The following is a 22,523-nucleotide window of genomic DNA, read 5'->3' on the forward strand; positions in this document are numbered from 1 at the left end:
TCTTCTTTAGTCAAATGGTGAATTACTTTCACTGAAATTTTACAAAATTGTATGAATATCACAGTTACAAATCCTAAAAACCAAAAGACACCATGGCAAATTTAAGATTAATTTTTTATTTAAGTATTCATACCACATAAAAGTTATCTCATAAAAATATGCTCCATATTAAATAATTTTAAAAATACAACATGACAGGTATATAATGCTTTCGATCTCATTTATCCATTCCCATCATGAATCCTTTGGTCCCTCAGGCTGCCTTTGTTGCCTCTCCTGAGGCTGGATGCAGCAGGACGCACCTGCTTCGGGGGGAGGAGCAAGAATCAAGGGTACTTGGGAGACCAGTCTCCATCATTACTGACGATGCACAGACACTCGGCACCATGAACGTGCTATTCAAATGTAAATGACGAAACAATTTACCTGAGCAGCCTTCAAGACGCTTTTCATATAAAGTGTGTTGCATATCACTTAAGATTTAACTAGTAATGAGCTCTACGGAAGTTACCTAACTAGTTCTGAGTCCTTTTGGGTAACATCAATATCCAGCTTCCAATTTCCACTCTTTAAAATATTTCTCCATTGTGCTCCTAGACTTCAAAGTGCCAACATTCACGGTAGGTATGATTTTCTGGGGCTTCAGCCACTGAACAAAACGTTTCATTTCTAGGTAGCTGCTGTGTTCACTATAAGGGATTCCTGCAACACAAAAGAAAAGGTATCGCCTATGAAAAATCAAATTACTAAAACAAAACCCCACACAAGCTCCAAATAAAATAAAAAGGTAAAGCAATCCACGGTATTTTTGTCAAAAACTCCTTGGTGCTTTATTACTGATAAAAAAAAGTTGTTAATAACTTTTATGGAGAATAAAGATTAAAATGATACAGGAACTTTGAACATTAAAAAATTCTATTGCGTTTCTATGTAGACTTTTTTTTCTTTTTTTTTTTTAAGTGGGAAGGGGAAGAAAGGGTCAGTTTTTTTAACGTTTATTTATTTATTTTTGAGAGAGACAGAGAATGCGAGCAGGGGAGGAACAGAGAGAGGGAGACATAGAATCTGAAGCAGGCTCTAAGCTCTGAGCTGTCAGCACAGAGCCCCACATGGGGCTCGAACTCACAAACCGTGAGATTGTGACCTGAACTGAAATCAGATGCTTAACCGACTGAGCCACCCAGGTGCCCCTCTATGTAGACTCTTAATATGTATCTCTCTAGATTCTTATTTTTAATTAGGGTTTCTTTTTAAATAATTCTTCTCCTTAAACACTTCATTCAGCTACGTGTTTCAAGAAAATCCTGGAAAAAAATGAATAAAATTTGAAGAGTATCAAGCAAGAAGTCTCTTGGTTTCCGGAGCAAGTAAGCAGATTCCAGCCACCCAAGCTTTTCACACATAAAAAATGAGCAACAAAATAAAAATAAAATCTTAAAAGTCCTTTTAACTTTACTGAAGATGAAGAACCACAGAGAAAGGGAGGGAGAAAGGGTCCTGCCGTGAGTTAACTAGGGTCTTTCGGGGCTGAAATTAAGTCACTAGGCTAGTGACACAGCAAAAATGTTTCCATCACCCACTATTCCAATAAGCGATTTCTGAGGACAACGGTAACGCCCCTCCAAGAAATGAGAGAAATGAGTCAAATCTGTACCTCTGGCCGTCATGGCATCTAATCCAGTCTTCCTGCTGACAGCCTGACGACGGCACCTGAATGTCCAGGATACAACTGACTGCCCACCCCTCCTCCCAAGCAGTTCTACGGTTTCGTCCACACAGCACTGATCAGGCAAACGGAACTATGTGTGTTAGCCAATGCCCATTTAGTTACTCCTGCCACGCTCCTTTCTTTCAGTTTACGACGCACTAAAGATACAGCTGTAGAGAACGCAGAGGAATTCGAAACTCGAATGTTAAAGATTCCTTGGTGTCTGTTTTTCTCGGATCTTATTTTCACAGCTCTTTTTAAAAATGTAATAACAGACGTTAAAAGTGGAAAAAAAAATGTAATAACTATACCGTATATTGAAATGTTTCCTTTGGTCTGGGGAATAATGTCTGCTATACCAGTTAACTTGTTAGAATGTGTCCATCCTGTAGGTCGAAAAGCCAAAATCTGATCATATTTTCCACCGCACTTCTTCAAATGACTCTGTAAAGCCTGTTAAATAAAAATAGGGTACTTATTTAATGGTCCGTGAAGGTGGGTTATGCGGAAGAAAACAGAATGATCACGCTGGCATAATCTCAGCGAGTTGGCGCCTGGTGAACATTCATTTGCAATAACCTAGAGCCATACTTCCAAAAAAAAAAAAAAAAAAAATCAAAATCACTGAAAAAAAAAAAACAAAACAACCCTTTTCCCCTTATCTAAAGTTAAACAAGCTTAAGTACAGTCTGAAAATAAGATGAGGCAAATTTAAACATAAGAATCATGTATTTAAAGATGACATATCAGCTACCAAAAAAAAGAATGGAAAAAAACAAAAACAAACTCCAAGTCCTACTACTATGAGGATACTGCATACACGGCTAGGATGTTAGGGATAATAATAGTAGGTAAGAGTATCCCTGTTAGAGATACTAATACTGACACGGGTGAACAGAGAGCCAAACATATCCACGTGCATATGTCCAATGGAGGACCGATGGACAGATAGAAGGCAGAAGCAATGCTGTCAATGTCTTCAGACTCAACACGCACACTTCAAAGACACGCGCTGGCACTCTTCTTGGGGGCTCACCCTTTTCACTCTTCAAACACGAACTAGAATACTTTCAACACTTTTCATGTGGCTACCATTGGAAGTACCGGGCTTGCCTAAGAAATCTTGAGCAGAATGTTCCAAACTAAAGTCATCATAAGTGCTGACATTTGATGAAATGTGACAATCAGTGACCCAGGTTCAATCTTTGAAAGATAAGAAAAATCCAAATAAAAAGAGCCACGGGACAAGAGATACCAAAAGGCTAATACTTTTGGTCGTAAGACAAAACCCACGGTGTCAAGGGCTTAGTGTAAATTTATAATAAAATTCTAGTTTTATGTAAAATAATAAAAAAATCTAAACTGCACATGGTGTCATCTTGGATTTCTGAAGCTCTTTTCTTTCTTAAGCATACATGCTCTGGGGCACCTGGGTGGCGCAGTCGGTTAAGCGTCCGACTTCAGCCAGGTCACGATCTCGCGGTCCGTGAGTTCGAGCCCCGTGTCAGGCTCTGGGCTGATGGCTCGGAGCCTGGAGCCTGTTTCCGATTCTGTGTCTCCCTCTCTCTCTGCCCCTCCCCCGTTCATGCTCTGTCTCTCTCTGTCCCAAAAATAAATAAAAAACGTTGAAAAAAAAAAATTAAGCATACATGCTCTGAACTATTTAAGTATTATAAAAGATGCTGGTAGAAAGTTCTGAAGAAAGCAAAGACAAATCCATTCATCCATCTACTTAGTCCCTCATCTAATAAACATCTGCTCCAGTATTAGGCCATGTCATGGGGTCAGAGTGCTGGGTAAGAGACACAGCCTTCACGTTCTGGAAACTTATAGCCCGGCAGGGAGATGGTCAATAAAACCCACTGTGTGGATCTTTTTTAGAAATGGAAACCATAGGCCCCGTCTTAACTTTTTCTACTTCTGATCATGTATTACACCATCAATAACTGGAAGCCTTACAGATTGATCTTTTCACAAAGGATTCATTTTAATTTTTTTTTAAAGAAACAGTTGTCTTTTCTTTTTTTTAAATTTATTATTTTGAGAGAAAGAGAGAGAAAACATGGACGGGGAAGGGCAGAGAGAGGGACACAGAATCCAAGGCAGGTTCTGCAAGCACAGAGCCCGATGCAGGGTTCGAACCCATGAGATCATGACTTAAGCCGAAACCAAGAGTTAGATGCTCAACTGAACCACCCAGGTGCCCCTTTAAATTTTTTGTTAATGTTTATTTACTTGAGAGAGAGAGAGAGAGACTGACTAAGCACGAGTAGGGAAAGGGCAGAAAGAGAGGGAGACACAGAACCCAAAGCAGGCTCCAGGCTCTGATCTGTCAGCACAGAGCCCGACACGGGGCTCGAACCCACAAACCGTGAGGTCATGACCTGAGCCAAAGTCAAACGCTTAACTGACTGAACCACCCAGGCGCCCCCACAAAGGACTCCTTTTTTAGAAGAAATTCCTAGAAATGAAATTGTTGAGTAAAAAGATTTACCCCACTTTCCACTACTATCCAAGTGGATAAGAGTGCTAATTTCTCTATATCATGGCATAAGAATATTATTTTCTTAAAAAGTATGCCAATTTGGTAGAAGACAAACATATCCTTGTTTTGTTTTGTTTTTTACTTTTATGTTTGATCACTAGGTAGAGGCTAAACATTTGACTGTGTTTATCAGACGTTTATATTTCACTGCTGAATTAATAACAATCTTTTGACTTCTCACTTGTATCAATGATTTCTCATTAAATCCCTACCATTAAACAGTCATATTTCTTACCAATTACTGCCTCTCCACAAAAAAGTTCAGGTTATGGACAGATAGCTAAGTTTTCATTATAATCCCTGCCTCTGCAAACTTTTGGGGTTTTTGTCTTGCTTAGTCTCGATCTAGGTAAGCGTAGTACTATTTGCTTAAGTACTAACTCTCTTCCCCCTGTGCTCACAAAGAAAAGGAAATAACACAAAACAAAGGCAAAAAACAAAACAAAAATCATAAAGTGAGAGTCCAGCTCTCAATGTAAGTCATGAAACACATCCATTCCTGTCTGCTCTGCAAAAACACTCAATAGAATTAAGTGAGAATTTCCGCTTTTCATGAAACAAACTGAAGTTACCACAAAAACACATCATCAACCTGCGCCACAAACAAAAACCGAGGATACTATCGGCCAAGCCAAACATACAGGAAAGACTGCCAACAGCCACTAGTCATTCATTAACCGCAACTGAAGAAATACTACCATTTTAGTAATTTTATCAACAATGATCTGGGGCGCCTGGGTGGCTCAGTTGGTTAAGGATCTGACTCTTGACTTCGGCTCAGGTCACGGTCTTGGGATTTGTGTGTTCGAGCCCCGTGTCGGGCTCCAGGCTGACGGTGTGGAGTCGACTTGGGATTCTCTCTCTCCTTCTTCCCTACTCATGCTCTCTCACTCTCGAAATAAAAATAAATAAATAAACTTAAAAAAAAAAAAAAAAGGAATGATCTAGTCACTGTAAGTCTCTGATCTGTGATTTGTGTCTGTTTATTGGTAACTAGTTTGTGATAAAACTGCTTTCACTGTATGCAACCGGGATTGGTTTTCAGTGTGTAATCACCCATAACGTTACTGTTGTAATATTTGATCACAGTCAATCGGGTAACTAGACGTGGTAATTAACTGTGTACCACATATATGGACTTGGGATACTGAACTAGATAGCATGAATGGTTTTATAGGGTTTCTAGGGCTTTCAAGCCTGCCTAACAGACCCTGAAAATTGTATATTTACCTTTTCACAATCATTAGCTCTGATGCAACAGAACTATTTTTGGCTGGCAAAAAAGTTGGCTTTACTCCCTCTTTCTGTCCCTCCCCGGCTCATACTGACTCTCAAAAATGAATAAGAGTTAAAACAATTTTTTTTAAAATTAAAAAAAACCTGGCTTGAGGTACAAGAGGTACAAACTAAAATACAGCCCCATGGTAACCATCAGCTTCCACTCCACCTGTGTTTTGCACATAAGTAATTTCCAAAAATGTCATCAATAACTTTCATGGAGGAAGGGGAAGGGCTACTGAAGGCAATACCAACAATAGATAACAAATACAGAAAAATACAATGATTTAAGATATTCTTTTTTTTTTCTTGTCTTCAAGACAGACAACTGCTAGCATTTATTTTCCCCAAAGTGTACAGTTCAGTGGTTGTTAGCATATTCATAAAGCTGCATGACCATCATCACTATCTAATTCTAGAACATTCTCATCACCCCAAAGAGAGACACTACCCATCAGCAGTCACTCCTCATTCCCTCTCTTTCAAGCCCTGGCAACCACTAATCTAGTTACTGTGTCTAAGGTTTACCTCCTGAGAACATTTCCCATAAATGGAATCACATAATATGTAGCCTTTTGTACCTGACTTCTTTCACGTGGCATCATGTTGTCAAGGCTCATTCACACTGTAGCGTGTACTATTAATTCATTCCTTTTTATAGCTGGATAACATTCCTACTTTATGGATATGGTACATTTTGTCTATCCATTCATCATTTGATGGATATTTGAGTTGTTTCCACTTCTTTGCTATTATGAATAACGTGGCTATGAACATTTGTGTCGAAGTTTTTGTGTGGACCTATGTCTCCAATTCTCTCGGGCATATACGCCTAAGATGAGCTGGTCATATAGTCACTCCATGTTTAACATTTTAAGAATTATCTAACTGTTTACCAAAGCAGCTGCACCATTAATCATCTCACGAGCAATAAATAGGGTTCCAGTGTCTCCATATTCTCACTAACAAATGACACTGTCTGTCTCTTTATTATCACTATCCCAGTGAGTGTAAAATGACAGCTCGCTGTGGTTTTTGATTTATGGTTTCCTGATGACTAACAATGTTGATCCTCTTTTTTCATGTTTTTTAGGCCATTTGTATACCTTCTCATTCATTTGGCCATTTATACCTTCTCATTCCCTCCTCAGCCCTCTACCACTTGGCCTCCTCCAATATCGCTTCAAACAGTTCTTGTCACCCAACATGTTCTAACTGCCAAACTGCCGTTCTTTGCTTACATGACCTCCGTGCAGCACAAGGTACCTTTAAAAACATGGGGCGCCTGGGTGGCTCAGTCGGTAAAGCGGCCGACTTCGGCTCAGGTCATGATCTCGCGGTCCGTGAGTTCGAGCCCCGCGTCGGGCTCTGTGCTGACAGCTCAGAGCCTGGAGCCTGCTTCGGATTCTGTGTCTCCCTCTCTCTCTGACCCTCCCCCATTCATGCTCTGTCTCTCTCTGTCTCAAAAATAAATAAACATTAAAAAAAAAAAATTTTAAAAAAAAAAATAAAAACTCTTTCATGAAAAGTTCTACTCCCTCATTTCTACAAAACTCTGACTCTTCCACCCCTATTATCCTCCTAAATGGGTCATTTGTTCAAAGGGAACAAACGAAGTTAGTAGGAAATAAAACTTTAAGATAAAAATCATAAAAACATGCCATACTGTCCTCAAGATATCAATGTTCGTTTCATGAATAATCAACATCTCATTAACCTCCACACAAATCAGATGACTCCCAAATTTAAAGTACTTTTCCAGGGGCGCCTGGGTGGCTCAGTCGGTTAAGCGTCCGACTTCAGCTCAGGTCACAATCTCATGGTCCACGAGTTCAAGCCCCGCGTCGGGCTCTGGGCTGATGGCTCAGAGCCTGGAGCCTGCTTCCGATTCTGTGTCTCCCTCTCTCTCTGCCCCTCCCCCGTTCATGCTGTGTCTCTGTCTCAAAAATAAATAAACGTTAAAAAAATAAAAAAAATAAAATAATAAAGTACTTTTCCAAAGATGGCTTTAGAGGGACAAAACTCTGACTTGATTATCCCTGAAATTTTTTATGAATTATATATTCAGGAAAATAGACCACAAAAATTTTGCCTTTCTCTCATGAACAAAGGAATAGTTACACCTGTTACAATTTCCTTATTCCAGGGGTTAGAACTAAAATAACTCATTTTCTTTTTTTTTTTTAAGCTATTTCAAAAAGCTCCATAAATGTTATTTCATGAACATCTTAACAAAAGTGAAAATACATTTTGTGTGTGTGTGTACATTATGTTCTGACCTATTTTTAATACACAGCTCTGAAGTATTCCATTGCTAGGTGTCCAAATGTTAGTAAATGGAATGAATCTTAGTATAGGAGTAAACCGGACAAGTAAGGGCCCCAAATCAGAGTGAGGTCATATCTTGTGTCTCTTAACCTCTGCCTCAGAACTAACACTAGAACATCCTTTTTGAATGCACTCCCACTGTTGCACTTAATCCTCACAGCCCGTAAATTTCCAACATATATCAGTATTATAGGGGCTTACAATTAATACAGAATAGACCTTAACACAAGTAAGAACTCTTAGAACTCTCCATTCATTGCTCTACTCACTGGAAAGGAATGGAAGAGAATCTTCAAAACATAAGGTGTGAATGATCAGACAGTTGCATGCTTTCCTACTTTTGTTTCTTTTATGATAGTTCTCCAGTTCCCAGGACATGTGAATTACTCTATACAGCTGTTCACATGCACACGTGCGCGCGCACACACACACATACACACACACACAAAATAAAAGCACTGTAAATTCCACTTAAAAGATCTTCTAGGGCGAAGTTTACTATGACTCCACTCTAATTCCTCCAAGTTAAACTCAAGTAAAATGGGATTCCAGTTTATAATCATTGCACTACCTTTTCTAGTTCATGCTAAAAAGACATCTCATGAATACTTACCTTAAAGTTAATTTGCATCATTGGGAGAAGGTGAACCAGTGAATTGCACATATCTGTAGTGATGAGGGAATTAAGTTCTGGGATGTTGAGGCACTGTAAGGTTTTATATTTTTCTTGGGACATGCCCACTTTTGAACCTAAAACGTCAGCGATGGCTATAGGCAAAGGAAAAGGTTGAAAATAGTAAAATCACAGCTTATAAAAAAAAATTAAGTTACAACTTAATCAAAATTTAAAATAAGAATCCCCCCCCCAAAAAAAATTGAAAACGTTCACACTTTTAATATTTCAAAAACACTGAGTACTTTTGTTGGTTAACTATATGAAGTAAGAACTGTGAGAAATCCAAAGAACTTATTTTTAAGACCTAGTATTTAAAAATCACAAAAGATGTATAGACAGGGGTAGAGGAAAAGAAGGAACCAAAGTGGGAGGAGTTAAAACTCTGGCTTTATCACTTCATATCTTAATGTTTGCCATGATGCGACCATAATTAGGAAGAAATGCCAAGTATTTTGTAAAATAGTCTAATGCCATCTGGACAAGCTACAATTACATATCCAGAAATCATTTATGTACAAAAATTAAAACTGTTCTCTAAAGTAATTAATTGATGGTTATCCTCAAAGAAGGCAGAGACACAATTACGCATTAGTAAATTTTCCAAGTTCACTGAAATACTAACGCAGCAACGGACATTTGCTCTGTAAACACTGTATTGATGCATAGGCAATGGCACACACACTTCCCAAGCATTTCCATTAAGTTAAGCCTTTCAAAGTTTAAAGGAATCCAACTCTATCAATTTTTCTTCAAAGGTAATATTGCACCATTTCAGGAAAGAAGTACCAAGTGCAAGCATCCAGACTGAAAGGGCTTTATGCAAAAGAGAATCTGATCTTTATAATATATTAATGTAAATTAGATACAGCCACCACCCACCTAGGAAGACTTTCTCTTTTCCAATAGAATAAGTGCCACAGACAACAAGAACACGTGGGTTTAGAGTTACTGCCTCAAAGGCAGTGTTGATGGCAAACTGGATAACCTCTTGCTGCGACGGGAAGGAGTATTCTGGGCTGCAGTATCTGTAATATGTTCAAAATGGTACTTATTAAATGAGCAACAAGAAAGCCATAGCATTAGGCTGGATGTTGTTCTAGAAAACAAGCTTTAGCAAGTGTACGTACAGCAACAGTATGATTTAACACCACTCTGGTTATGGACTGCCTACGGTTAAAATATTTGTGACAGGCCAGGGGTAATTTATGATGGAATTCTGCATCTTCAATGTATCTTTTTCATATTTCTTTCATCACCCTCATATAAAGAAACTGCCCCTTTTTCTTAAAGGACTGTTCTAGCCGGCCAGCTATTTTAGCTGTGAATTACAAACCTCAGCAGCTTTTTTGTTTTAACCCCAATCACTATCAAAGAAAATACTAGTGGCAGGGATTACTTCTGAACTAAAGAATTCTGATTTCGTTTAAAAATTAAAATGATGTGGGGCGCCTGGGTGGCTCAGCCAGTTAAGCGTCCGACTTCAGCTCAGGTCATGATCTCGAGGTTTGGGAGTTCGAGCCCTGCGTCGGGCTCTGTGCTGACAGCTCAGAGCCTGGAGCTTGCTTCGGACTCTGTGTTTCTCCCTCTCTCCGCCCCTCCCATGCTCATGCTCTGTTTCTCTGTCTCTCAATAATAAATAAACATTGAAAAAAAAATATTTTTAAATAAATAAAAAAGTGATGAAATCAAATTTGAATGTACTGAAGTGGCGTTAAATCAAACAGTGAATATTCACATGGTTATCTGCTCTTCTGAGGAGGTACAGAAATATGTACAATATTACAGGAATACTACAGATTCAGTTGGGGTCTACCTCAATACGATAACACCAAATATAAAATTAACCCTAAGACTACTAGCTACCTGTCTCCACTTGGGATGAAAATCATGAACATGAAAATCAATCATTTTTTTTTACTTAAAAAATGTCACAGAGTAAAAATATCAAAGAAACATATTTTCCCCATTTTCAAAATTGTTTTTGCTGCTCAGCCATAATAATAGAGAAGACACTTAGGTCTTTCCTCTGATAAAAAACCCACAAAGAAATTCAGAATTCTATGTTGAGCAAAACTAAGTAACAAAAAAAAGGTGTTTTGGGTTTTTTTTTTACTTATTATTTTCTTAATTTACCTAGTATTTAAAGTACATATTAAAAAATGGAAAAATTAGCTATGGTGTTAGAAAACGGGATGTGGAAAGGCCATTTTTTTATTAAAATATGCCATCCAAACTCACTTCTTAAAACAGGTTGAAATAGTTGATATAATTAAATTCTAACAAAATGATGAGGTATTTTAACATATAATAAAAAATGGCTGGTGCCATTATGTTTATATAACATTTAGGAATTCAAAGTTGTCACTTAAAAATTACATTTGGAGAAACAAACTAAGAATTTTGAATATTCTGAAGCAGAATCGCATTTTGGCTTCTGTTTCTTCTCCACAATTACACTTAATAGTTACACAAGTACTTTGAAAAAATAACTTAAAAGGGTGTTTCCTAAAGTTTGCCCCCCCCCCCCCCCGCCCCGTTTTTCCTTCCTTGTTTCAGTAACAGGATTCTCACAGAAACCGTATTTTCAAAAGGAAATTACAAAAAAGAAAAACTGAGTCGTAGCTGGTTAGGACTATGTCCTCTCAAATTTGTTCTTAAGCAAGTACGTAGTTTTTCAAACAGCATTTCTCTAATAGTCTTAAGATGGTAATTGGTAATCAGCCATCATTTTGATTACCTAAGCACCTGTGCACATTATTCATGATCTACGGGGCAAGTATTGTCAGCGGGAAAAGGAAGCATAGAAACAAAGCCTCTCTTACGTCGTATCTAAGTAAAGCGTGTGGACTTTCTGGCCTGCGAGAAGAGAACGTTCCATGGTGGGGTGGGCTCGGAAGTCTCCGGTGTGTAACAGGACTTTACCATTAGGAAGATAGAACAGGATCATGACAGCACCTGGACAGCTGAACACAAAGGAATATTCTTAACACTCGCAAGGAAGCCAAAGGAACTTATTCAGTTTCAGTAGGTGAAGACACAGCACTGCATACAGAGGAAATGGAGCATTTTTACTTTAGAAAGTTTATTTACATCATAAAAAAAAAAAAAATCCAGGCGCAGGAAAGGATTGTTCAAACTCCACACTTCCCCACCTAAAACGTGTCTTTAGGACTAGTCCTTGGCTGGCCCTTGAGAGAGGAGTTCTGAGCCCTTGGAATCTTCTGCCCTGTAAGAGTGCTTTGTGCGCCTGACGCCTGGGGCCACGTGTTACTAGCTTGACGTGAGAGTTTATGCTAATGGTGTTATCTATGGTGAATATCTGGTTTTGCTCTCTGGGCCTGGAGTCTGAGTAGCTGAGGCAAGTCACGTGGGTGCTGCATGTGCACACGACTGACGTCCCTGCTGGACTCAAGGCTCCATGAGCTTCCCAGCTTGGCCAGGCTTTGCATGTGTGGTGACACATGGCTGCTGGGAGAACTAAGTGCATCCGTGCCACTCATTAGAAGGGTACCTGGAAACCCGGGCCTGGTTTCTCCTGGACTTTGCCCCCATTTGCCTTTTCCCTTTGCTGATTTTAATCTGAATCCTTTTGCTGTCACCATGAGTACGACAACTTTTCTGAGTCCCCTGGGTCTTCCTAGGGAACCACTGGGCCTCACGGTAGACTTGGGGACTCTCTACCATATTGGGGCTTGGAAATTACTGCCAAAACACAGGAAACTTTAATTTTGCATTTTAGGAAAAAATGACATAATTACTTTGGTAATTAAAAATTACCCCTTAGCTTCCTGCCCCCAAACTTCAGATGAATGACTGAAGTGGGAAAGAAATAATACCAACATTACCAATAATAATGATACCAAGACTGGGGAAGAAATAATACCAATAATACCAATATACACAACATCTTTCAGAAAATAGAGGAGGAGGGAATATTTCATGAGGCCAGCATTACCCTAATGTCAAAACCAGACAAAAGCATTATTAAAGAAACCAAAAAACTACAGACCAACATCCATTATGAAAACCAGATACAGAAGTCTTTAACAAAATATCTGGCATATCAAATCCAGCAATCTATATTTTTAAAAGGATAATCCATGAAGATTAAGTGGGGTTTATCCCAGCAATGCAAGGCTGGTTTAACATTCAGAAAACCCATCATGATTATTTACCCTGTTAACATCATAAAGGAGAAAAGTTATATGATATTCTCAGTAGGTGAAGGAACATGTGACAAAATTCAATATCCATTCATGATTACAAACTCTGTAGACCAGGAAGAGAGGGCATCTTCCTCAACCTAATAAAAGGCATTTATGAAAAACCCATTGCCAACATCAAGCTTAAGGAGAAAGGCTGAAAGCTTTCTTCTTAGGGTCAGGACCAAGGCAGTATCTCTGCTCTCACCACTGAGAGGTTGCGCCAGGACCAAAAACAAGAGGGGAAAAAAAGCACTCTGAATGGAAAGAAGTAAAACAAAATTGTCTATACTTATAGATGACATGATCATACACGTAGAAGATTTCTAAGAAATCTATAAAAAACCTACTACAACTAATGTGCAAGTTTAGCAAGGTCTCAGGATATAAGGTCAATAAACAAAAATCAGTTGTCCATCAAGAGGTGAATAAAGATATTGTAGTGTGCCCATACAACTGATACTATTCAGCAGTAACAAGGAACAAACCACTGATATACACATCAGCTTGGATGAATCTCAAAAACATGGACAGAAGCTGGATGCAAAAGAGTAGACACTATGTGATTTCATTTAGCTGAATCCCTAGGATTCAGGAAATGAACCACAAACCTAATCCATGGTGATAGGAAACAGATCAATGGTTCCCTGGGCCAGAGTCAGCGCGGGATTGACTGGGAAGGAGCATCAGGAAACCTTTTGGGGCGGGGCAAATTTCCGATATAATTTTTACTGTGGTGGGAATTACATGGGTGTGCATTTTTGTCAAAATTCAGCAGACACTTAAAATGGGTCTATTTTATTTATGTAAATTATGCCTAATAAAGTTGACTTAAAAAATATCAGAACTTGAGTTGTCATAATTGGTGATTAAAAAAAGAAACAGAAGTTAGCAGACAGAAAGTTAAAGGGAACCTGAAGACAGAGCATGGGTCTGGATTTCTGGAGACCTAGTCTTAATTTTAATTCTCTACACATCTGTGATCTCTAAGGTACACAAGGCTAAAATTGTATGAAAAGTAGGAAGAAGTGCAGTTGAGAATTACACTTTGGCAATATGATACTGACAGTGCTTTACATTTAAAAAGAAAAAAAAAAGAGGGAAAACAGGAAACCATTTTCAAGAAAAAAAAATTCCAAGTCTTTAGTATTAAAAGCTTGAAGAATTTCTTAAAAGGAAACAAAAATCCTCTGGTAATCTGAATGGAGTACAATCTGTTAACTTATATAAATGATATTAAAGAAAATGGCAAAAACTAAAAAAAATAAAGAAAATGGCAGGGGCGCCTCGGTGGCTCAGTCGGTTAGGTGTCTGACTTTGGCTCGGGTCGTGATCTCGCGGTTTGTGAGTTCGAGCCCCGCATCGGGCTTGCTACTGATAGCTCGGAGCCTGGAGCCTGCTTCGGATTCTGCATTTCCCTCTCTCTGCCCCTCCCATGCTCATGCTGTCTCTGTGTCTCTCAATAACAAACAAAATTATTTTTTTTTAATTTAACAAGAAAAAAGAAAATGGCAAAAGGTTATGTCTTCAAAACAGCAACACGTTAAAATGTGTTTTTTTTTTTAAATAAGAGGGATGTCGTATGTTAAACATAGTAATTTAAACTGCATCAAAATGGGTTAGATAATATTTAAAGGATCCCATTATATTTAATCTCTGATTCTGTAATCGGGCACGTTATTTTTTTTTTTTTCAAAAGGAGAAACACATTTTACTCAAATTTTTAAAAATAGGAATAATGGTTTCAATAAGAGAGTTCTTAAATAGATATACTTATTTTTGTTAATCTTTTAAAAAATAGGCTAGCCTTAATATAACTTTAATACTTACTGGTTGGCATCGAGCAAAATGACTTTTACACCATTTACTATACATTCAGTGTCCATTGGTAGTGGATGGACATATTGCTTTTGCATGTGAAGTTTGCTCTTCAACAAATTGCCGGTTATCTGCAAAACAGAACGCACTTGTTGCTGATACAGCGAAACACTGAGTCTACCTGTTCTCCCACTGATATTCATGGAAATCCTCTCGAATACCAGAAAAAAAAACTTCCTAAAATGACTGTCGCAATTCTGCTTAAACACTGTCGCTGGCTGTCCCTATCTATGCAAAGTGCCCCATCTCCAGATGACAACCAAAACCCCGCATGAGCCGGCCCCTGCTCCTTTCTGCGGGTTTATCTTCTGTTATTCCCTACCTCATGGTTAGCCATTCTGAATTATCCGAAGTGCCTGGGATGGGTCGACTTCTAAGGTGTGTGTGCGCTTATACAAACTCTACTCTCTACCTAGAATGTCCTCTTCTCTCTCTTCCACCTGGTTCTGGAATCGGACAGACCTGTGTTCAAATTCTGGCTCTGCCATTATTAGCTCTCTGACTTGGGGCACGTTATTTAACCCCTTTCCCAGCCTCAGTTGCCTCATTAATAAAAAGAGGTTAGGGGTACACAGGTGGCTCAGTTGGTTGAGTGTCCGACTTTGGCTCAGGACATGACCTCACAGTTCCTAAGTTTGAGCTCCATGTCGGGCTCACTGCTGTCAGCACAGAGCCTGCTTCAGATCCTCTGTCCCTCTCTCTCTCTGCCCCACCCACACTCACGTTCTCTCTTTCTAAAATAAATTTTAAAAAAACTTAAAAAAAAAAGAGGTGAATTCAAGAATTCAAGAATGCTTGAGGATTAAATCAAATTCTAGCCAAATCCCTTAGTAGTAGGCATTAAAATACTCATTTCTTTTCTATTTTTTTTAGAGAGAGAGAGAAAGAGAATACACAAGCAGTAGAAGGAGAGAGAATCTTAAACAGTCTCCATGCCCTGCGCGAAGCCTGACACCGGGCTCGATCTCACAACCCTGAGATCATGATTTGAACTGAAATCAGGAGTCCGATGCTTAGCCGACTGAGCCACCCAGGCACCCTTAAAATAGTCACCTTTTAATAATTAATTCAAGGTATCTCTTTCACCAGGAAACTTTCTCTGACCTTGGCCTAGGACAGTGTAAAGCACTTTCTCCTACTTGCTGGCATTCTGCTCAGTTTTCTAGCACAATACCAACCCCATCACCACGTACTTGGAAAAGTATCACCTGAAGGCCGTGAGTGCCTTGAAGTTAGGTATTTTTGCCTTGAATGTCTTTTAAGGTACTCAATAGATGTTTACTGGATGAAACTTAGGTGTTTTAGTGCACCATGAAGTGCATGAAGTAGTTTACTGTTTCCATATAATAAAGGATTAAAAAAAAGATCCTAGGGGCGCCTGGGTGGCTCAGTCGGTTGAGCGTCCGACTTCAGCTCGGGTCATGATTTCACAGTCTGTGAGTTCGAGCCCCGCGTTGGGCTCCGTGCTGACCGCTCAGAGCCTGGAGCCTGTTTCAGATTCTGTGTCTCCCTCTCTCTCTGCCCCTCCCCGACTCATGCTCTGTCTCTGTCTCAGAAATAAACAAACGTAAAAAAAATTTTTTTTAAATCTTATTGTAACTGTTGACAATAGCTCATTTAATTTTAGAATCTTAATGTGGAATCTATTTTCTCATAGCTTTTCTAGTAGGATGACAGATCTTACAACGTTAGTTACTCTTTTTCAACCACACTGCTTAGAAATTCACTGCATTCCATACATTTAGAGTTTCGAATACTGAAACTTACCTCACTACAATAAACTGGAAATGTGAAGTTTTTAGACAATCCAGCGTAATGATCAGAATGAAAATGTGTGAGAAAATAGGCTGTGCAACCTTCCACCAGTCCGTACTGGAAGGCATCAACTGTAAAGCCAGTCCCTGTCACGGAAAGAGCACACAGCTGCTTGAGTGATAGGTAACGGGGTGGAAGATGCTCAGTTCGAACGTAAACAGATCCTACCGTCTACGCATCTCGATTCCAACTGAGCTTTATACCCTAAAACCTTATTCCACATAAATTCAGCAAAATCGGATACTAGAAATGAAAAGAAGTCTTGTGAGTGTCTAGTAAATATCCCACTATTGGCTTTGCTTTTTCAATGAATAACTGTACCAAAAGAAATTAAAATGCTAAGCTACAAACCAATTATTTCTTTGTTTTCCTGACTTAAATCCTTCGCTTCTACAAAACAGCAAAAGGAAAATGCTATATTTCTTCTTATTTTATTCTATTTTGGCAGTGCCCACCGGGGGCAGACATGGTTGAAGGCCCAAGTAATCTTACAAATTACAGCGGCTGAGGGTCTCCAAAGGGTCACAGTACAATAACAGATGAACAGCATATGCAGTATTCGAATTTCACGGTGCGGGATGGGAGGAAGTAAGAAAATAAATTCTGGGGTGCCTGCTGGCTCCGTCAGCAGAGCATGCAACTCTTGATCTCGAGGTTGTGAGTTCAAGCCCCACAATGGGTGTAGAGATTACTTAAAATCTTTTTTAAAAAATGCCCCAAAAAGGCTACCTAGAGGAGTTGTAAGAAAACAAAATGGTTGAGGTGTTCTGAAAAATGTTCATGAAAGAAGTAGCCAAGGGTGTGGATTGTGATGAGACAGTAAACAGGCGTACGTCACAATCCCACTGAGGCTTATCCACACACAGCATACCAGTCTCTGGCTCACTTAAAATACAGAAAACTCATCACAGGAATCATTAACAACAAAACTGGAGCTCTGATGTACATAAATGCTATTCCCTACATAAACGTTTTGGATTCTAGATCGGGAATATCAAAGCACTTTAAAACGTCTTTCTGAAACCGGGTATATTTTGGCAGCTTTATATTCTCTTCAGAAGAAGAGTTACTGGTTTCTTCAATAATAAAATTCATTTTACTATGCATTTTTGTAATTCACTTATGAAGGCACTGGGAATTATAAAATATGAAAAGGCTGAGAAACTAAGTTATGGTGTGCATTAAAACTATTTGACATTTATTATGACTTATGCAATTTGTTAGTTTTCCTTCTTTGAAGCTTTTTAGCACTCAGTATTTCTCTTAAGGGCATAGGGACTGTTTTTATTATAACTACTTACAGAGAGCCTTTCCTCCTTCCCTATTAAGCTGACCTTTACTCAACTGTGTCAAATCTGTAATATCTACCTACTAGTATAGGATCTTGTACACAGAACATATTTAATAAAAGTTTGCTGCATTGAATAGGGCAAAAACATTCAAATAGGCCAAAAAAAAAAAAAATCTGTTACAGGTCAATGAATTATAAAAAACAAAGGAAATACATATAAAAATTGTTTTATACAAACACAGACACACAACATGGGGAATGAACATGAAATTTTAAGTTGATTCTTTGTAGGTATATTAAACATTGGCATTTCAACTTACCAGGTATTTTCTTATAGAATGGGCATGTCTTTTTTCTTAATTGTCCTGCATTAGATGACTCTGGGATTTTTGTGTTCCCTCTCTGCAGCCTGCCACAAGCTGATTTTACGAAGACTTTGTCTTTCCTTAAATTGAGGGTTTCGGATTCTGTCCTATCGATAAGGCGATGTGACCTCTTCTGATGTGCTCCTGCCTGTAGTGAATCTGACTTTCTCAGTCGCTTTCTTTGATGCTGTGACCTCTCACTGGAAAATTCCACAGAGGGCTGAGTCTCACTTAAATTCTTTGCATCAAATTCTAAATCACTTAATGATGTTTCTGCTTTCCTCTTGCGCTGCCGGGACCTCTTTTCCTTAGGACTTACAGCTGGATTGAAGTTCAGCCCTTCTACTGCACTTCCCTCCAGCAATTTCTCTTCTTTTCTTTTGGGTGGCAGACCAAAATAAACACCTATATCCGTTTGTTTCATTACCTTGGAAGAAGACTGTGTCGCAGGACAGCTTGGACCAGATGGCGGTATTTTTAGAGACTCGGCCGCAGCAGACGCGCTAGATTTCTCTGTATTTGGAATTGTAACTTTACTGCCTTGTATACCACCTAATGCCTTTCCGCAGACACATGTGGAGTTAGTACTGTTCTTAGCACTGAAGTTCCTATTTGATGCTTTCCTAATTTTACTTTGGGTTGGCTGGAAAGAAAGAGCCCCTTCTCCCTGGCTTCCAAAAGCTTTTGGCATTTCACGATTAAGTGATGGAAGGGAAATCTGATTGCCAACAGCTGATTCTTCAAGTACCTGTTTCTGTTTATTTGCCCGACATCCTGCCTTGCCGGGTTTTGCTGTAACAGCTTGATAACTAGAAGGAAGCCCCTCTGCGAATGCCGACGGAAGCGGCACGAAATCATCACCGGTATGCGCCCCATCATCACATGAAGTAATGCTCTTATTCTGGAAAAGAGGCTGAGACGAACCGGTTAGCGTGTTGTGTTTATACAATACTTCGTCGTGTTGATACTGAGTTACGAAGCCGTGCACGTGGGGGCCGCGCTCCTGCTGGTCCCTCAGGGAGGAGCCACGGAGTTGGTGAAACAAAGAAGAGCTGGTGTCCTCTTCTTCCAGGCTGCCGTCTTTAGAGCTTTCTGTAAACAGCAGTTCCTGCTGTGAATCACCTAGCTTTTCATCTATCTCGTCAGTCTCTTCATCACTTTGAAGTGGAGAGTAAGAGATTTCGTAGCTGCTAAAGTCATTTTCTGGCAGTGGCGAGAGTGCGCGTTCTGAGTTGTTTTGGCTGTCTAATTCTTCAGCAAGAGGCAAACCAACTCCTACTGGTTTGTCATTATTAACACATCCTGCAAGTCGTGGGGTGGATTGGGATGTTTGGAGATTTGTCAAAGAAGATATCTTGGTATTGGTTTGAGCAGGAGACTGAGATTTCTTTAGACACGGTGTCACCGATGAGGGCGTAGGTGAAACGGTTTTTAAGTTTTCCGTCTGTTTCTGATGCAGGGACCATCTTTCCTCAAGGCTACAGAGGAAGCTTGAATTAGTCTCACCGAAACGACCCCCTGGCCCATGTGGTGAGCTGCCGAGAGGCTGGTTGCTGGCTCTGCTCTGAGCCAGCAGGAGGTGAGTGTATCTCTTGAAATGAGAAGGAATTGTTGAGGTACACACAAGACCATCAGGACACTCTGAAAATTTTAACAAAGAAAAAAAGTAAGAGAGGATCAAAACACAGACAAGAGTCAACACGTCAGTGAAAAGTCATCAGTCCGACTTTGAAGCCTTAGGACCACGGCTCTCTTTATACAATCAAAAGACCCAGCATAAAATAACAATAATCTAGTATGGTTTTGCAAGGTGCTCGTTATGAGTTTTAAATCAAATACTTCTTAAAGTTTCTCTGCAGAGAATCTGTTTCCAAAAAAATTTTTAAGACTAATACCTTCCCCCCTTCCCCAAGTAACTCTCATAAATACGAGCTCCTTCAAAATGCAGTTCATGCTTCCATGAGGTATTTACAGGTGCTCACTAGTCCAGATTTGCTCAGGCAATAAAGAGTGAAAAAGACTAGTGTGTCTGTCAGAGAACTAAAGTTCTACCCCAATTTTTATCTTACCAAGCAGTATGGATTTGTGACGATTAAAGTACCCAATTAGGGTCCTTTTTTTTTTTTAATATTCACACTGCATAGGATAACAGTAATAGTCTAATTAGTAATAGCTGTTCATACACTGAATATTTTAGAGTCTAAGATTTGAAATTCAATTTGATAAACTGGTTAATAATAAGGCTTTAATAATAATCTGCAAACTACTCCCCATCACACTATTATAATTGAGAACCATTCCGTAAACCATCTTGGCAAATCCCCTTGTACGTTAATTTCCAGGTTTATAAAAAAATAAAAATAAAAAAAATGACCCCTCTTCCTCTCCAAAAAGATGTTACATTAAACTAGAAGACCTCACTGCTTAATTTAAAACCACCTCATCAAAGTATTTGTTATGGAACCAAATTCAATTCAAGAAGAGTCTGTCTGAGATTCTATTCCTAAGGTTAGGCAATGAAAAACCTAAAGAAAAACCTTTCAGGTGGTTTCATCCTAAGACATTTCACCCTGAGGTGCTCCCCCCGGGAGTCCAACTTCCATTTCTGATTTTCGAGCCACTTAAGAGCAAAAATACTAGCATTTGATGAGGCTTTCATTTTATAAAAAAAGCTAACGCCAATTTTTTTAAAGTTCTTTTGCATCTTCGTGCAGTACTTTAAAATAACTAGAGGTTAATAATAAAAATGTCTTCTGAATCATACATAACATATAAGCCATACTGAGTATTTTTATTTTGCTGAATTTTAATTCTTTGAGATTTAGAAATCTATATATGGTATATATGATATCTCTGAAATACACAAATCATAACAACCCATTCTTCATATACTCCAAGTAGGACTTCCTACGTTAAACATGACATTATAGATCTTAAAAGATAATAAAAGCATAGCATTACTTCATTTATCATTTGGCACATTTTAAATTAGAATCTTAAAAACCCAAGATTCCTTCCCAGTTCTTCTTTCTGTACAATACCACGACAAATCCAACACAATCACATTTAGAAGACTTGACTATAGGGGCACCTGGGTGGCTCAGTCGGATGAGCATCCCGACTCTTGATTTCGGCTCAGGTCACGCTCTCATGGCTCGTGAGTTCAAGCCCATGTGGGCTCTGCACTGACAGCCTGCTTGGGATTCTCTCTCTCTCCCTTTCTCTCTGCCTCTCCTCTGCTTGTGTGTGCGCTCTCTCAAAATAAATATATTGAAAGAAAAAAAAAAAAAGACTTGACTATATGCATGATTCTTTAAATTTGTTTCACAAAAGAGAACAAAATGGGCAGTTTAACATTCAAGAGTGCTGCTCTATAGGTGTGCCTGGGCATGCGACTCTGATCTTGGGGTCGTGAATTCAAGCCCCACCGTGGGGCATAGAGATTACTTAAAATAAGTAAAACTCTAAAAAGAATGCTCATCTATAAGATGTCAGTACCACCTACCTTTTGGGGTCATTGTGAGAGTCAAGTAAGTAAACAGAATTAAAGCACCGAGCACAGTACGTGCTCAATTAACACTTACAAAAAAAAAAAAATAATGGAGATGTTTAGGAACCTTCATCAAATAATAAAATGCATTTCGACTGTTTTCAAGTTTGCAACATTCTCTACAATCATACCATTGACCATTATCCTTTTACCCTTCTTAAGAAGGGTTTCTTTGTTTGCCTCTAGGGTTAAGTCATTTATACTTTGATACTTTAGTGCCTCCCCTCCCTTTCAGTTTCCTGCTTGCCTTGCTTGTTCCACTGGACTGATTCCTCTGCCTAACGCAGATCTTTTAGGCTATTTAAAAACTACTACCTTTTTTGCAGTCTTACCTGTTTCAGAGACCGGTGGCGAATCCAAACACTCGAAAACATGCCATCGAGGTGTCTGACCTAGCAATGAGGAAAAAGGCATCTGGCAGTTTGGACAGTATCCATCATAAACTGGACGTATCTTTGGAGATACGTGTTTGTTTTTGCGAGTCCTACAGTGCTTTCCTGGAGTGGCCTCCTGATCTTGGGACTGCTGAAAACCATCCTCACAACTAGAATTCTGACTAGAAGCTACAGAAGTCTGACTCTCTGTTTCTCCAAGGCAAATTTCGGGGTCCTTTGTCTTTTCTTTAGCTTCTACCGTTCTTTTTTTATTTCTGTTTCGTTTTGACTGGTATTTTCCATCTGTTGCTTTTTCAACAGATTTTGGAGTATTCTCAGAGCAATTATTTGTATGTACCGGCTTTGGTTTTCTTTTAGATTTGTATTCCCAGATGTCTTCTTCCAAAAAAGCATCCTCTAACATGGCAAAATGATTTTTAAGAAAATTGAGAATCTATTTGTTACAAAATTTTTAAATGGAAAGATTTTGCTGCCAAAAAAAAAAAAAAAAAA

General features: G+C 39.0%; 1 protein-coding gene across 1 annotated transcript; it reads right to left on the bottom strand.

Annotated features, from left to right (window-relative positions):
• Positions 1-123: 123 nt before the first annotated feature.
• Positions 124-22,494, bottom strand: DCLRE1A (DNA cross-link repair 1A). The gene is made up of 9 exons (XM_007084827.3): positions 21,969-22,494; positions 18,042-19,727; positions 16,383-16,516; positions 14,568-14,686; positions 11,358-11,498; positions 9,415-9,560; positions 8,473-8,627; positions 2,020-2,161; positions 124-702 (listed from the first exon to the last, which is right to left on the bottom strand). The coding sequence occupies exons 1-9, from the start codon at positions 22,432-22,434 to the stop codon at positions 542-544; spliced, it is 3,150 nt and encodes a 1,049-aa protein (XP_007084889.1). The 5' UTR covers positions 22,435-22,494; the 3' UTR covers positions 124-541.
• Between the last annotated feature and the right edge of the window lie 29 nt (positions 22,495-22,523).

Source organism: Panthera tigris, chromosome D2 (genome assembly GCF_018350195.1).
Source record: "Panthera tigris isolate Pti1 chromosome D2, P.tigris_Pti1_mat1.1, whole genome shotgun sequence".
Lineage (NCBI taxonomy): Eukaryota > Metazoa > Chordata > Mammalia > Carnivora > Felidae > Panthera > Panthera tigris.